Below are 16,818 nucleotides of genomic sequence, written 5' to 3' on the forward strand. Positions count from 1 at the left end.
AAAAGTTATTTTAAAAAGGTTATTTTAAGTTAATAGACTTACTTTTATTAAGTATCTTACTTTATATATATTTTATATACTTTAAGCTTAATTATTTTTATAAAAAAGTAATAGTTATTTATTTATATACCTTTAAAGTTAATTATTAAAATACTAACTTTTTAGTTAAAATTAAAATCCTCAGTAATAATAAAGGTAATAAGTATCTTACTTATATATATTTATTAGTATTCTTTACCTTTATATACTGGAGGCTAAAGCCTCTTTAAACTACCTATAACCTTACTCCTGTGTCTAGAAAGGATTGCACTTAACTTATCCAGATCACGACAACACCAAAGTCATGGAATAGATAAGCGCGTGTTTTTTTTAAGGCTAACAACCCTGAACTAAAACAAAGTCTGTAAGTGCACATTAGTTGTTTGTGGCTTCAAGACGCGTATATCTCTGGGCAGATGTCGGTGAAATACGCTACTGCTAAGAAAGGCGAAACACCGATTAATAAAACCTTCCATTGTTCCTTTCAATAATGAGAAATTTCGATTTAATTAACAAGAGGGCTAGAAACTCTGTTGCTTGATCTATCGATAAAAAGTCTCACTTTGCTTCTTGCAACATGTCAAATAGTAAGTAGTGAAGATCGAATGATCTATCCAAGTCACCCTTCGCTTAGCAGTCCCTAACACCTAAATACAGAAAATCACAAACCAGGAACATCGACTGATGTTTCCGCAGCCGATACATCTCCTATTCGCCGCGACATCGGCCCTCTCCGCATAATCGCGATCGGTTTCAACATCCCTAACAGTTGGGTCGCCATCGCAGCAAGTCTATCCACCGCTCTCGCAGCCGGCGGCACAGTCAGTCTCATCTACGGAACCTTCGTTTCATGTGCCTTTTATGCCTGCGCTACAGTGACGCTCGCCGAACTAGCCAGTGTATACCCCACTGCTGGAGGCCAGTATCATTTCACCAGCATTTTGGCTCCTGAAAGGTACAACCGCCAGTTTTCGTATGTCTGCGGTATGATATCAACGCTGTCGTGGACTATTAATGCTGCAAGCGTGGCCCTTATCGGGAGTCAGTTGCTTGTGTCTTTTCCTCAGTTCTTTAATGGCTATGAGCCGGAGCGATGGCATTTGTTTCTTACTTATCAAGGACTGAACTTGTTTTCACTCTTTTATAACTTGTTTATTGTCAAGCGTACAAACTGGATCCACGATTGCGCATGTATGTCAATCCTCGTCAACTACATATTTTCGTTCTAACGGAGTCATGCAGTTGTCCTTACTCTATCAACCTTCTTCGTCACATGCATAACATGTTTATCCCGAAGCGAAAAACAATCTTCAGAGTGGGTATGGACAAATTTCGAGACCGCGACTGGTTGGAATGATGGCGTTGCATTCATGACCAGCTTGGTAACGCCCTGTTATATGTACGGCGGTCTGGACGCTGCCCTGCATCTTGCTGAGGAGACGTTGAATGCATCGCAGACGGTTCCGCGAGCTCTTATGGCAACAATAGGTATTGGCTTTCTCACGGCGTTTTCATTCGCCGTCTCCATGGCGTACTGCATCTCTGATCTGGACGGCCTCCTTACAGCTACGTAAGTATATCTCCCAGCCGTGGAGATTTATGACTGACCTTAAAAGAATGCCCATTTTTCAGCTTTGGCGTACCGCAACGCGATCAGATGCCGCTGGGGTAACTTTTCTCGTTTCCCTAACGATCGTCGTTATCTTTGTCCTCATCGCCATCCAGCAAACGACATCTCGCCTGATATGGTCATTCGCTAGAGACCATGGCCTCTACCTCTCACACCATTTCTCTCAACTTTCGCCACAGCTTAGGTGGATTCCTGCCAATGCGCTTATTCTCAACACAGTCCTTGTGTTCTTTTGTGGGTGCTTGTTTCTGGCTTCGACTGCAGCTTTCAATGCTCTTGTTGGCTCATTCCTCCTATTGCAAATGATCTCATTTGCTCTACCAGCTGCCCTACTTATCTACCAGAGGCGTAGCACAACCTTTCTTCCTCGATCCCGTGGCTTTCGAGTTCCGGACACCGTTGGGTGGATTTGCAATTTTGGAACTATTGTTGCGGCTGTTATTGAGCTTGTGTTCTTTGTGTTTCCTCTCTCCCTCCCCGTATCAGCCCTGTCCATGAGTGAGTCCCCTTGTGATACCTAACACGCTTTCGAATAGCATACTAACAGTTGAAAAGACTATGCCAGTGTCGTTCTGTTAATCCTCTTGTTGTTCTCGGTGATGAATTGGTTCATGTTTGCGAAACAACACTACCAAGGTCCCCGGGTTGAGCTTCTCCTAAACCAGAACATATCTGCAGCTACATCTTTCGAAGAAGCTCAAGCAGTCGGAAATTTAGGCAAATGTACTCCAGGCAAAGATAAATGTACCATACCTTAAGAGATAATAAGGTTTAAAAACCTCAATATGAATAAAGAGTCAGGTTCTGATTTAGAGTAAGGTATTGGCTTAGAGTTAATTAAATATTTCCTCGCAGTTTAAATCAATATTAATCCTAATGTAGAAAGGCTGTAATATATACAGCGGTTAGTAGAGATGGTCTAATTTCCAGATAGGCAGTTAACCCGGCTGTCGCGGGAAGTTCCGGGGCCAATGGCACGGATCAGAGATCGCAGCTGCTTACAATGCAGTACCCCTCTTTGCAAGCTCGGCACTTTATCATTTACAACTTCCCTTTTATTCCTTGCACAGTTTACTAAAAGAGGGACTGTGGGTCGGTATAGTTTATGCGTCAAAGATATTGAAAGCCCAGAATGTATTCGCAGTCGATAGGCACCGAGTCGTTCCGCCTCGTCTCTGTTACCATTGACTCCAATCGGCAACCCTCTCTGACCCTCAAGAAACATGAAATTTCCAGTCCTACCAGGCCGGAATACTACGCACTCTCCTATACGTGGAACCCCCCCTATATGGGCGATCCAGCATACTACGAAGACACTGACGTGCGCTACATTCTCCTCAACGGGTCCGAATTTGCTGTCAAGCCTAATCTTCACGATGCTCTCTTCCAACTCCACCATTCTTATTCTCAGATGCTATTCTGGATTGACGCCCTCTGCATCAACCAAAATGATTTACACGAGCGCAAACTTCAAGTGGGCATCATGGACCGAATCTTCGGAGGTGCCAGTCGTGTGGTTGTCTGGCTGGGGAAACCCTTTGCTAAGCTTGAGCTAGGGCTCCAAGTTGCACAACGAATAGCCAGCATCGCCTCAACAGCTTGCAAAGCCATCGTTCGGGAGCAGAGGTATCCCCACACCCATCACCTTGAAGAAATGAAAGATACCTATGGACTTGACCCGTTGAGCTTCGACGAGGCCGATGCCCTGGTTACGCTCTTCAGTTGCCGCTGGTTTGGGAGACAGTGGGTTATTCAGGAAGTGGCCCTAGCGGGGCAGATCGATATCATATGCAATGAAATGAGCGTTCCGTTTGATAAAATCGGGTCGACAGCGTTATTCTTGCATCTAAGTGGCCTGCTTGTGGGAATAGGCAACTTGCTGGTCGCGGGCGGGAGAAACATGCGTTTGTTGGAAGACATGCACCTCATGCAGACCGGGAGAACTCAAATAGTCCGCGAATGGTGTAAAGGCGATCGCAGTGAGTGGAGGGATGTTTTACCTCTGATCGACTTTACAGCTGGAATTGTCGAGAACACTGTGGCCGTCGGTGAAGGAAAGGAGGGAATAGTCGGCGTTGTTCTTCTAAAGCTGCTGATGTGGCTGGTCGGTTTCGATTGCGGAGACCGTCGCGATACTATATACGGACTGGCAGGTATAATCAGCCACGTCGTCAGTATTCACGGTCTCGACAGCATTCCTCAGAGACTCCAGCCGGATTATCGTCTCGATACAGCCACTGTGCTCCACAATGCCGCGACGGAGATTCTACAGGCGACTGGGAGTTTGGCTCTTCTGGGTGTTGTCAAGGACCCAGCTCTACGTGAGACCAAAGGCCTACCGTCCTGGGTCCCAGATTATCCCCCGAGAATGGCCTTGAATCCAATGGCCGGACCAAACTTCAAGTCTCTGGGTAAGTTTGACGCGTCGAAATCTATAAATACAGCCAGGTATGGTGTCGACTTCCATGTAGACGACAAGGTCCTGCGTGCTCGTGGGTTCCTCCTGGGTCGTGTTAAAGCCTTGGGCGAGTCTTTGCAACCCATGGTATCTGGTGGTGACTTCGCTCAGTGCGCTGCAATGCTAGTCGACGCAGAGGAGACATATCGGTTCACGAACCAGCCCTTCGCGGAGGCATTCTGGCGAACATTGGTGTTTGACCAGGACTTATCCGACCGCCCAGCCAAACTTCCCACAACCAAGCATTTCCAAGACATGGTACTTATGATGATGGCTAAAAGAATCAGCGATGAGTTCAAATCTGGAGGATCGGTAGGTGTCGAAGCCTTTCTACAGACTTTGGAGGCTATGGACACGCTGGAAGCCAAACATCCAAAACAAAGCCCTTTCCCCACGACTAGGCTCCTAGCCTCATTCTGCAGTGGGTTTGGCTTCCTTCCCGAAAATGGGAATGATAAAGTATGGTCATCGGCACAGCAGATGGCTTGGATGGAGTCAAAGAAGAAGAACTTGGTATTTATGTTTTCCTTGCTAAGCACTACTCTATTCAACCGGCGGCCAGCGATAACGGATGGAGGGTATTTGGCCTGTGTTTTTGACTCTACGATGGTAGACGATGAGGTCTGGATTGTCTCCGGGTGTCCCACGCCGCTGGTTATGAGAAGTAAGGGTCAACAGTACACTCTGATCGGTGAGACTTATGTTCATGGTATTATGCATGGGGAGGCTATTCGGGATGATAATAATTGGGTTAATCTGGAAATTGTATAATCCCCAATCAAGAATTATCGACAGAATGAAATACAGTCTAGAACATGGAAAACCCATAAAATGTAGAGCTCTCATAGGCGTAGTAGTTGTTCACTATTGATTCAATATAGCGCTAGCGATGGTCACTATTGACACTATTGAGTACTAGTGATTGAGGTGTAGATTAAGATTGACAACTCATCACAATAAAAGGCTGTGCAGACCTAAATTAAAAATTAGACATTTTATCACTTTCTCTACAGTCTTTACCATACAAAGTTAATTGCAATGAGGGCGACGCGAGTTTCTCTTTCATTCGTTGCGCTTACGCTTCGCGGCAGTGGGCACGCAGGCCCATGCAAGCCAATCCTCTCGTCTACAGCTCTTGTTGGTACCACTTCCACTGAAGCAACGATTCCAGGCTCCACGGAGACCTCGATAGCCACTTCTAGCGACCAGGCTTCGACTACCGATATTTCTTCTATCGTTTCCGAATCTGTTTCTTCGACCGCCACTTCTGAACTCGAGTCCTCGACGACCGCTTTGTCTTCTGCCATTTCCGAATCTATTGCCTCAACAGCCACGACGACAACGGATTCCCAATTTTCCTCCACGACTGAGCTTTCCACTTCCTTCATCACTACAGACACAGCCACTGCGACTACTTCAGCTGAACTCTCCTCGATTGAGACTCTCACGACCACGACTGCAGAGGCAACCACTTCTGACGCTCCTACAACCACTACCACGACTGAGGAATCTGCCCCCTCTGGGTTCTTTGCAAACCCCTCGTTTGAGGTGCCAAACTCTCTGGGAGTCTACGATGGATCGCCATGGGCTTTGCAAGACAGCAGCTTTCCATTGTCAGTTAGTATCAAATCCGGACTTGGCCATACTGGCTCCCACTCAGCGTATGTACCTCCCAATGTACATGGACATTCTTCTTGAAAGACATACTGATGCCAACAACGCAGATATTGGTCGGTCACAAGCACCGATACAAGTGCACGCATCCAGCAGATGGCCGCCTTGGAGGCAAACCAGATGTACTCGCTATCATTCTGGTGGTACATCGATAACGACGTGCAACCACAGGGTCTCAATGGATGCTCTGTATCTATTTTACAAAGAAGTGGACGATCAAATCTTATCCCTGGCACCCTGGACCTCTCGACGACGATACCTCTCAAGACCTGGACGAAATATGACATAAGCTTCAACTCTCAGACCCTTGCTCCAGCGATGATGACATTCATTGTCAGTTGTTCTGGTAGTGCTGGTACTGGATTTAAGTTAGCTATTGATGATATCGATCTGGTAAAGCAGTCTTAGGAACAGGAATATGCTACGTCGGAGAGTTTGTAGATGCCATAAGACTTGGAGACTATGCCAGACAGCTCGCTTTTCATGTAAGACAACTTACCTATATACTTTCTCCGCTTATACCAAGATCTTCGGCTTGAACTACGTATTGTTTATCATCAATGGCTGGTTAGCGAGATCATCTTAGATATATGTTCAAGTTATTCGATTTATTTATCTACCAATTCTCTGAAGGCACTACTCAGAATGGTGCTCACTCGACAACCCTGGCCCGCACACGCGCAGTCTCATTACTTGTGAAGACAGTTTCGATATTTTCCAGCATTTATGCAGATCGTTGAAGGGTGATGGCTTGTATATCGCATCCAGAGCTAGAGCAGGCATAAACAAAAAAAGGAAGATCAAAGGCCACATTCAGCTGGCCTAAAGAGCAGGTTTCCTCTACACTTACAGTCTATAGACTGGCCGAGCCACTCTAGCGTTCCGTACACCCATGGCTTATATGCCAGTAGTAGATGGATATGTCTTGTTTTAAAATTTTGTCAAAAATCGCTATCTGAGAGATCAACAAGATGATATTAGTATTGAGATGTAATCGTTGCATGACAGGATATATGCCGTCCATGAACCAAATTATGCTTCAATTGGTCAAATTGTTTCAAGTACCAGAAGAATGTTCACGCTCAGTAATACTTGCACAGAGACAAGCCTCTTTATTAATGTAATTATAGACTACACATTATCTCAACCGTCATTGTGACATTCCGTACAGTAGTCGATGTGAATCTTGCACGAGTTGGACAAGTCAATATTGCCACAACGTGTCAACCCTTCCTGCTGTCGTCGCCTATCACAAAGTTAGCATATACCTCTCACACATTACTCGAGTCAACTTACAGATCCTTAATGTCCTTGCCTTTCATTCCAATACCATAGTCATCACAAGAGAACTGAAACGTACAACCAGCCTTTCCAAAAGTGAGCACCTTGAGAATACTTCCCATGCGCTCATAGCGAGAAACATATTCAGTATACAAGGTATCATCCTCAAACTTGTTCAGCGCAGCTTCACAAGCTCCAGCAACAGCGTTGCGCACGTTCTTGTCTCCACTGCTGCAGATACTTGATCCGTCGCCGTTCCAGTTCATAGCGGTGGGGAGAGGAGTTGACACAGTAGATGCTTCGCCAAGGCCGACGGTGGCGGTGACTTTGATGGTGTCGACGGCGAAGTAGCTAAGGGAGTAGGACTCGTAAACGAGAACGGTACCAGCGTCAGTGCGGGTGAAAGGCTCTTTGAAGACAGTGGGCTCGGGGGCAGGAGGGGGTGTTGTGTACAAGCTCATAGGGAATTCAGTGTAGTCTGCGCACTGGCCTGAGATCATGGGCGCTGTGACGGCGTATCGCTCGCCATCGCTGGTGGTCTCGCAGTTACAGTAGGGAGTCTCGACGCGAGGGCCGCCGCGGGGAATGCAGGGGTAGTAAGTGCGCATCGTGGTGGTTGCAGTAGTAGAGGTGATCATGTCAGAAGATGTGAGCTTGGTTGTAGTCCCGTCGGAAGTTGTACCAGAAGACTCATTGGAGGACTCTGTGTTGCGGGTAGTTGTGATGAGGGTGCTGGGAATGGTAGTGGTTCGCTCAGTGGTAGCTTCTGAAGAATTCTCCCCCGTCTTGGTGTCGCTGGTAGTCTCAGCGTCAGTGGAAGTAGCCTCACCAGTGGCCTCAGTACCAGTAGACAAAGCAGTAGGCTCTTGAGTGGTAGTAGCTCCAACACCCAGTCCCTCATCCAAAGCATCCTCAACAGCTTCGACAGTCTCCTCATCGGGCTCAGAGTCAAAGTCATCTGGAATATCACTCTCCAGCTCTTCTATATCAAGCTCCTCACCCTCCTCGGCCTCAGCAGACACAGTCTCGGTGGCAGTGGCTTGTGTGCCAGTTGCGCAACTAGCGACGGTAGGGCAGTCACCAAATTCGGTGTGAGTAACCGTTCCGTCGGTGGTGTAGTACGAGATAGTCCTGGTGCAGTCCTCGATCTCAACAGCGGAGCAAGCCTCAGTAGCGGTGGTGGCCTCAGTAGCGGTGGTGGCCTCAGTGGTCTTGGCGGTGGTCTCAGCTGTCGAGGGCTCAGCAGTTGACTTCTCTTCCTCCTTGGTAGACTGATCTTCATCTTCCTTCTTAGTCTCGTTCTTGTCATCCTCACCATCTCCCTCGCCGCCACCACCAGGAGTACCACCGCCGGCTCCAGCGGGGTTGGTACCAGGAGGAGGGGGCAGGATACCAGCTGGGAGGTTACCAGAAGGCTTCCAGAACCACCCACCAGGGAATATGACAATAGCAGCACCACCATCATCAGTAGTAGTGGTGGTACCAGTGAAGTCGGAGAAGTCCTTGTCCTGCTTAGGGAGATAAGTAACTACAGCGCCGTTGGAGCCAGTGACGATACCATCCTCAGTGGTGGTAGGCTTGGGGGGAGCAGTAGTCTTCTCAGGCTCACTGGGGGCACCGGCCTGGCCAGGTTCGTTCTTCGATGTTGGTTCGTTTGATCCAGCGTCCTCCGTCGTGGGCTTAGGACCAGGAGCCTGAGTAGTAGGCTTCTCAACCTCTTCGGACTCAGTGGTAGGCTCGGGGTCTTGCTTCTCATCGGTCGTGGGCTCAGCCTTATCGGTGGTGGACTCGACAGGGACTTGAGCCTCCTCAGAAGTGGAAACCTCAGGAGCCTTCACCTCGGTAGTAGACTCGGTCACGGGAGCGGGAGAAGAGTCCGTCGAGACTTCGGGTGCCGCCTCATCGGTTGTAGGCTGAGCAGCTGCCGAGGTTTCAGTGGTGGGGTCTGGGATGGGGAGCTGAGTGGTGGGCTCAGTCGCCTGGGTGGTAGGCTCGGCGACCTCAGTCAACCCGGTAGACGGAACAGGCGGCTGGATACCAGTTGCAGCATCAGTGGAAACTGTAGTAGCCTCAAGAGGAACACCAGAAGGTTCGGTCGAGGTCGGGTCCACAGGTGCACCGCCAGTCTGAGTAGAAACAAGCGGGGGTCGGATATCAGTGGCGTCAGTAGTAGCCTCAGTTGCAACACTTGGGAGCTCTGTTGTGGATTGTTCAACGGGGGCGACGTTGGTGGACTGGGTTCCAGGCTCAGTCTCTTGTGTGATGGGGTTGGGAAACACGGGATGACGAGTGGCGGTGTTGACGGGGATCTCATTGTTGGTGGTAGCAGTATCAGGCAACGGCTCGGGCTGAGAAGATGTCTCAATACCAGCACCAGTAGACTCGGATGTTCCAACTGGTGGAGCAACATTTGTCGTAGGCTCTGCAGCCTGACTACTCTCGTTGCTTGAAGCAGGAACAACATTGATCTGAGTTGCGTCCCCATCCGCAGAAGTGGTAGGAACCTCCACTTGCGCTTCTGAAGTGGCAGACGAAGGAGGTTGGTCAACAACAGCTTCTGAAGTGGTTGTCTCGGGCAGAGCAACCTCAGTTGAAGGCGCCACGAAACCCAAGTCAGTCGAAGTCTCAGTACCTGTCGACGTAGAAAAGTCCTGCGCAGAAACCCCCGACAACGACGTCGCAAGACACAGCGCAAGAACGCGCAACTTCCAAGGCTGCTGCATTATTGTAACGAACGTGGCAAAAAAGAGTGAACGACTATACCAATATGAACGAATGAATGAGTATAATCCAAAACGAATGAAAGAATGTCCGTAGAGAAGGCAGGATGCAGTGACAGAGGGGAGGGCTTTTCATGAAATGAATGTACCATGAGGATATACCCGCCATGGCTGGCAGTGGAGCTTAATATATCGATCCTTGAAACAAGTCAGCTTCATTAACTTACTTGAAACGTTGTGGAGTTGCTGATGCTCAGCCTTGTTGGGAGACCTGGGGCCGTGCATTGATGAGAATGCAACGGGAAGGACTCGGCGAAATTGAGTTGGATCTTGAACCTGGTAAGCCAAGGCTGATTGTCTATATCACTGTTGCATTGAGAATTTTATCTCAGAGCTACGTTATGCTTATTGGGTGCTGTACGGCTTTGCTGTTATGGAGATGGTGAGATGGAGCGCGCATGTTGATCCATCCGAGAAAGCAATCCTTCGCCTATTCCTTCCTACCGAGTCAATCAGTGCATCTCATTGAAGTACATTGATTCTTTTATTTATAATGAATATAGATATATGGCTTGCACAATCTTGTACTGTCATTTGCGCTATCTCGACAACGTCAGATAACCATAAATCCTTCGCTCACAGTGGCGCACCCCAAAATCTCAGCACACATCTCCCATGTCTTGGTATGCGAAAGTAGTTGCCGACAATTGCCTTGTGAGGCACAGCCAAAGGATCGACAATAAGCGAAATACACAGCAGCACGGAAGGTGGGGAGTCTTATTCTTCATCCACTGACTGTTTGTTCATCACCAATTATTATGGAGTTTCATATGAAATTCAAGGGAGCTGAAGCTGCACCAACGCATCGTCCGGCCGGGCCGATACTCAATGGTCTGTTCATTTCTTAGTAAAGTCTCTGAGACTCGTCAATCAGCGTAGGATCAAAGGATGAAACCCCCAGGGCTGATTTGTGGGGGTGTCATCTTGGATAGTGGAGGCGAGGCTTATGCCAATTTATTGTAGGGGCTACATGGAGATAAACATTCAAGGATGAGACACTCTCTACCATTTCGTTAGAATTTAATATACATACATACATTATCATTCGTTTTGGTTGTCCTTCAGTCATTCGCTCTTTGTCGCGTTCTTCCTAGGCGCAGTCACTCGTTTGAACAGTCACTCTTTACAGTACCCTTCTGCCTTTTGTCTATCATGCGTCTCTCCAGCTTATTGCTGGCCGCTGGTCTTTCCAGCTCTGCACTCGCAGTCGAAGCATCACTAGATCCATGGGAGATCGACCCGAGCTGCAATGGCTTCGAGAACGACATCAAGGATGCCCTGACGCAGTCAATTGATCTTGCTGAGGCTGCGAGAACCAGTCTTGAGTTTCTCCTTGCAAAGATGCCGGACAGAAACTCTGATCCTGACGGTGCTGTTAAGTGGGCGCGCATCAATTCTGCTGCTTTTAGCATTTTTGGATTCATGGGTAACCACAAGGGCCACGATGCTGAGACGCAGAAGTACATTGAGGATCTGAGAGGTTTGCACTAATCATCTCGGATAATTGACTATCGTTGCTAACGTTGACAAGACATTTACGCCAAGACGGCCAACACTCTTCCCTCCTCTCAAAACAACCCCGCCAAAGGCTTCAGCCCAATCCTCTCCCAGAAACCCAACGCCAAGCCCTTGATCGTCTGTGGTGACGATGTCTTCCAGTGGTACGACGTGGACCAAGAGCCCGAGCCCGGTGTTGGCAGGGTTAGAGACCAGCCAGCTGTGAGCAGCTACATCCAGAACGGTGGCACTATCGCTGGTGCCTTTTACCACGCCAACCGTTGGGACTTTAGACAGACCAAAGCAGCTTCTGTCGGACACTGCATCGGCAACCGAGAGGCTCTTATCTCGTCCAGGGATGATATCTTGATTATCTGTCCCAAGATGACGTCTGATGCTGGAAAGGCGCGTACTACGCCTCGGCAGTACAAGACTTCTGCTGCGTTGGGTGACCATATCATGACGAACTGGGTGTCTAACCCCACCCAGCTTTACCACGAGCTCATGCATTGGTTCGGTGGTGTTCAGGGCAGCAACCTACAGCACAGTGAGTTACGCTACATATTCTACCTTGGTCCTAGCCTAACGTTGTATAGTCATCCAGGATCAAGTCGCTGTTAATGATAAGGGCTTCTTGAGATACAAGCACAAGGTCACAGGGGAGGTCGAATACTACACCCGTCCTCCTTCGCAGCAAGAACTCGATCAGAAGCAGCAGAGAAAGCAGGCAACTTGTAAGTTAAGCAAATATTACTGTAGAAAGTATGCTAATTATTTTAAGACGGCCTTCGCTATATTATGAACTTGGCGCGTACTTATAAAGACAAGAATGGCAACAAAAGCCCTTATTCTGGTCCCAAGCTGGCTACTAAGAACGCGGACTCGTTGGCACTCTTTTCCTTCATGATGTAAGTGAATCGAACGACTTGCTCGTCATTCCAGTTTCTAACGGAGACTTTTAGGTACCTAGATCAATTTGACTGGTCCAGGGACGGTGAGGCTCGAGATTTTACCCGCCTCAAACAGAAGTTGGGGTTGCCTTAGTTACTGCCAAGAGTTAGACAAGTTGGATAGAATATTACGTATTGCGTAAATAGTAATGCAACATAATATGCACTGTTGAAAGATTAATATGTCACTTTTTAATGTAGAATTCGCAGCCAATTGCATTGCACTAGCCTGTAGTATGTTTGCGGCACATACCCTACCTCAAGTAGACAATAACAACAGAAAGCACAAGAAAATCCAACAGCAGAGTTATAATCTTATGTAGATCGATAACTGCACTTCCTCACACGAGAATCAGGTGAATTCTCCATCTTTTGCGGCGGAACCTGAAACAACCATAATTTACTTGCCTTTCACGTGACTGTAGGTTAATTGATCTCATTCGCCTACTTCTCTCACTCACTCATTCTCAACATCTCACTCCAACATGGCGCCTTCAAGTCCAATACCTCCCCCAGTCGATTTCCCATCACCAGACTTTTCCTTCAGTAGAGGCAACTCACCAAGCTCTCACTGTATTCTCCCCGTCACTTGTTTGGTTTCGACATGTGCTGATATTTGAGCAGCTCCCGGTCCAGCTCGCTCACCAGACTTTGGACCAGATCGCGACTGGCGAGATTATAGACACTTGATCCCAACGCTACCGTCTACGCGAACTCGTGCACTTACACCGCCGGGCTTCAGTGATGATGAGGATAAGAGTCTGCAGCGACCAGCTGCGACCTTCCAGCAATCGCTCTGGTTCAAGGTGCCTGCTAATCTGAGACGCGATATTCTGAGATTGGCGTTTGGAGATAGACGTCTTCATATGCATCTCGCCTTTGACCCTTCTGTTTGTAACACAGATCTTGAATTGGGTGGGCTCAGTGCTCCAGATGAACAAGCCGACGCAGGGTATTCACAGAGGAAAGTCTGGTCATGGAATGGATGCATCTGCGTTCGAAAGTACGACCCAACGCTAGGGCCTATGACGCGCGGAGGCCTCAATCCAGGTCCTTGGATCGATCGCTGCTGTGACCCAATCAATGTCCCAAAACCACCGCCTGGAAATATCGGCATCATGGGTTGGCTGCAGTCCTGTCGGCAAAAGTACGTCATCATTCCCTATCCATCGATTGGCACTGACTAACACTGCGAGAAGCTACGCAGAGGCAATTGATATTCTCTACTCGACAAACACCATTATTATCTCGGGCGAAGCAACAATCACTGAACTCCCATCGCTAATACCCTCCCACCATCTCGCCAAGATAACATCTCTCGTGATCAAAGCCCCCATTACCAAAGACAACGTCCTCGAGGATGTCACAAACCTCATCCTTCCCAGATCCCGATTCCTAAACCTCAAGCGTCTCTACGTCTCAGTAGAATGGTGCGGCGCAGGTATCTACCATCCAGACCCAGATGAACTAATCGCGTCCTTCGATACCCTGGCGCGAACAATCAAAGACTGCTCTTTCGCTATCCCCATGGAGTGGTTCTCGCGTATCTCGTGGGGTCAGATGCGGAGCGCAACTACAGGCAGACAGATCACTTACAGCCAGTTTTGGCGGACGCTCGGAAATGCCGAGGGAGATGGGGATGGGTATGAGGGCGGGCTTGATGTCGTACAGCTACCTTATGCTGATAGCTATCCGAGGCCTCCGTATCATCTGGAGAGTCCTGGTGCTGGGTATTGGATTCTGGAGGCGAGTGAGATGTCGCTGAGTACGCATTATGATTTTCTTACTGGACATTACAATGATGACTGAAGCGGCTGAAGATACAACCTGTTGAGGTATAGAAAGATCTACAGTTATCTGACCACCGAATAACAGATACTTTTATCAAAGCAGCCCTGTGAAAGTGGTGCGTTAACATTCTGTGATCCTAGTCGTGGATACTGTATCCTGCAGGCGAGTGAACGCCCGTTAAGTGAAGTTTACAATGATTGATCGGCGGTATGCTTCCGACTAAAGCAGTCACTTGAAACCTAGAATTGTGGCTTGGCATCAGCTGACATCAAAACATCACTGGCATCATCCTATGAAAAGTGATGTATCAATGGTCTGTATTTCCGATACACCCTCAACCTCTCGCTTCTATATCCGAGGTGCCCACCTGCAACCATAAAGTTCGTCTGACTGATCGAACAGTAAGCATAGATTACGTAGATCGTGGATCCCAAATTCCCACTTATTTCCTGGCTTTGGTTGACCTAACGCTAGGTAGCTAAGCCTCGGGCCAACTGCCGCCGATGGGGTAGTCTAGCCAAGGAGCGGGGTGAAGTGCACTACCTATTATTTGGTCGGCAAGTGCACCTTATCTACTGATTTATATAAACACTGCCTCAACCGTTTCCGCCATTCCCGGATCTCCTTTACCTCTACGTTGACTATAAGTTCTCAATCAACCACTGCTCACCTCATCTATCAGTCTTCATCATGGCGCCATCAGAGGATTACCGAAACATCTTTCACTGGGCTGAGACCCAAAAGGATGGAAGTATCCCCTCCTTTGCGACTCGAAAGAATGATCCGTATACGTACCTCTCTGGCTTCAACAATCACCATGAATCAGAGGCTATTCCTGGGACTATTCCCCAGGGACAGAATAGTCCGCGATGTGTCAGATTCGGGCTTTATGCTGAGCAGATGACCACGTCGTTTGGTGCTTCTCGCCAAGCTAACAAGAATTCGTGGCTGTACCGCGCGAGACCTGCTGTTGCTCACCAGGGATTCGTAAGTGTCGACGCCTCTGGGGATTACTGTTACTGACGTGGGTAGACGGATATGCCCAAGGTTGAAGGGACGGAGAGCTGCTTTCTGCCTCTTAACTCTGCCGTCAGAATCTCACCAACTCAATTAGCATGGGTACGTGAGCCGACAACCTAACTCTATTACTATCGGCGGCTAACATCCCAAGCTCCCCTTTGACATCTCCGAAGGCACCGACTTCATCTCTGGCCTCCGCACTATCGCCGGCTCAGGTACATCCCCCAGCCTTCTCCATCCAACAACACTAACATACCCCAGGCGACCCTACCCTTCGCGAAGGTCTCGCAACACACATCTTCTCCGCCACAAAGAGCATGGAGAAGCGCGCCTTTGTAAACTCGGACGGCGACTTTCTCATCATCGCACAGCAAGGCAATCTCGACATCCAAACTGAATTCGGCAATCTCTACGTCCAGCCCGGTGAGATCTGCGTCATCCAGCGCGGTCAACGCTTCAAGGTCGCTGTCGAAGGACCAACCAGGGGCTATATCCTCGAAGTCTGGGGTTCGCACTTTGACCTTCCTGAGCTGGGACCTCTAGGCTCAAATGGCCTTGCTAACGCGAGGGACTTTTTGTACCCCAAGGCTAATTACACTGTTACGCGTGATGATCCGTGGGAGATCGTGTATAAGCTCGGCGGTCGTTTCTTTAAGAGCACGCAGAACCACTGCCCGTTTGACGTTGTCGCTTGGCATGGGAACTACGCGCCTTACAAGTATGATCTCACCAAGTTTGTCAACGTTGGGTCTATCTCTGTTGATCATATTGATCCGTCCATCTTTTGCGTTTTGACGGCTGCTTCGCGCGATGCGAATGCGCCGTTGGCGGACTTTCTCATCTTTTCGCCGCGTTGGGATGTCGCGTCGCATACGTACCGACCACCATATTATCATCGCAATGCAGCTTCGGAGCTGATGGGGCTTATTTACGGGGAGTATGCGGGACGGTCTGATGAGTTCCAGCCTGGTGGTGTATCTTTTGAGTGCGGCTGGGTTCCTCACGGTGTAGCCTATGAGGTAAATCCCTTCACATCAACTCCCATCACTCTCATGCTAACGTCTTTCAGGAATTCAAAGCAGCATCCGCTCAACCCCCGCCGCAGATGCAAATCTCCAAGGGCGCAGTGGCATTCATGTTTGAGAGCTGTAGACAACTGACCATTACAGACTGGGCGTGGAACAGCAACAAGAAGCACGAGCACGAGCCCAAGATGTGGGATAACTTGGTCGACAACTTTTCCGAGCACCTTGATGAGATTAATGAGATCTTGGGGAAGAAGACCCTGTAAAAGTCGTGGGGGGAGAATGTCACGGTAGAAAGTCAATTGCAAATGGATTGTTTTGATTGGGTTCGGCAATTTTTTTAAAGCATGAAATTGATCCACTGTTTTTGGGGGGAGTGCAGAAGCTCAAGGCTTCCTCGGCCTCCGAGGTTGACAATATTAACAGATTGCTAGTGTAGATTTATAGTGAGACGTGCTTATATTATTTTGAATCATCTTTCGGGTCCGTATTCGTATGGGGAGCAGGACTATACTCCACTAAGTAAATGCATCATCCAATCACTGATGAGATGTTTCGGGTATTTTTAATCGCTGTGGACCGGGTTGAGCTCTTCCGTTGACTTGAGAATGGGTCGATATCAATTGATGGCATTTCTGCATCAATAAAAGCATCAACATCATCACTTTCACTC

At 48.4% G+C, this 16,818-nt stretch overlaps 4 protein-coding genes across 4 annotated transcripts; 3 read left to right on the forward strand and 1 right to left on the reverse strand.

Annotated features, from left to right (window-relative positions):
* Positions 1-616: 616 nt before the first annotated feature.
* On the forward strand, positions 617-6,209 carry FSUBG_9977 (HNM1-choline permease; the record flags this gene model as incomplete). Its single annotated transcript, XM_036688546.1, has 8 exons — positions 617-626; positions 697-1,230; positions 1,282-1,609; positions 1,656-2,167; positions 2,225-2,413; positions 2,821-4,818; positions 5,299-5,788; positions 5,852-6,209. 8 exons carry the CDS (start codon positions 617-619, stop codon positions 6,207-6,209), a joined length of 4,419 nt encoding a protein of 1,472 aa, XP_036534492.1.
* A 735-nt stretch (positions 6,210-6,944) lies between these two features.
* On the reverse strand, positions 6,945-9,805 carry FSUBG_9978 (uncharacterized protein; the record flags this gene model as incomplete). Its single annotated transcript, XM_036688547.1, has 2 exons — positions 6,945-7,047; positions 7,098-9,805. 2 exons carry the CDS (start codon positions 9,803-9,805, stop codon positions 6,945-6,947), a joined length of 2,811 nt encoding a protein of 936 aa, XP_036534493.1.
* Positions 9,806-11,014: 1,209 nt separating this feature from the next.
* Positions 11,015-14,118, forward strand: FSUBG_9979 (uncharacterized protein; the record flags this gene model as incomplete). The annotated part of the gene is made up of 7 exons (XM_036688548.1): positions 11,015-11,342; positions 11,394-11,906; positions 11,956-12,093; positions 12,141-12,267; positions 12,322-12,353; positions 12,934-13,456; positions 13,506-14,118. 7 exons carry the CDS (start codon positions 11,015-11,017, stop codon positions 14,116-14,118), a joined length of 2,274 nt encoding a protein of 757 aa, XP_036534494.1.
* A 672-nt stretch (positions 14,119-14,790) lies between these two features.
* On the forward strand, positions 14,791-16,411 carry FSUBG_9980 (homogentisate 1 2-dioxygenase; the record flags this gene model as incomplete). Its single annotated transcript, XM_036688550.1, has 5 exons — positions 14,791-15,087; positions 15,133-15,219; positions 15,272-15,335; positions 15,382-16,139; positions 16,190-16,411. 5 exons carry the CDS (start codon positions 14,791-14,793, stop codon positions 16,409-16,411), a joined length of 1,428 nt encoding a protein of 475 aa, XP_036534495.1.
* Between the last annotated feature and the right edge of the window lie 407 nt (positions 16,412-16,818).

Source organism: Fusarium subglutinans, assembly GCF_013396075.1.
Source record: "Fusarium subglutinans strain NRRL 66333 chromosome Unknown NRRL66333_c0000165, whole genome shotgun sequence".
NCBI classification, from domain to species: domain Eukaryota; kingdom Fungi; phylum Ascomycota; class Sordariomycetes; order Hypocreales; family Nectriaceae; genus Fusarium; species Fusarium subglutinans.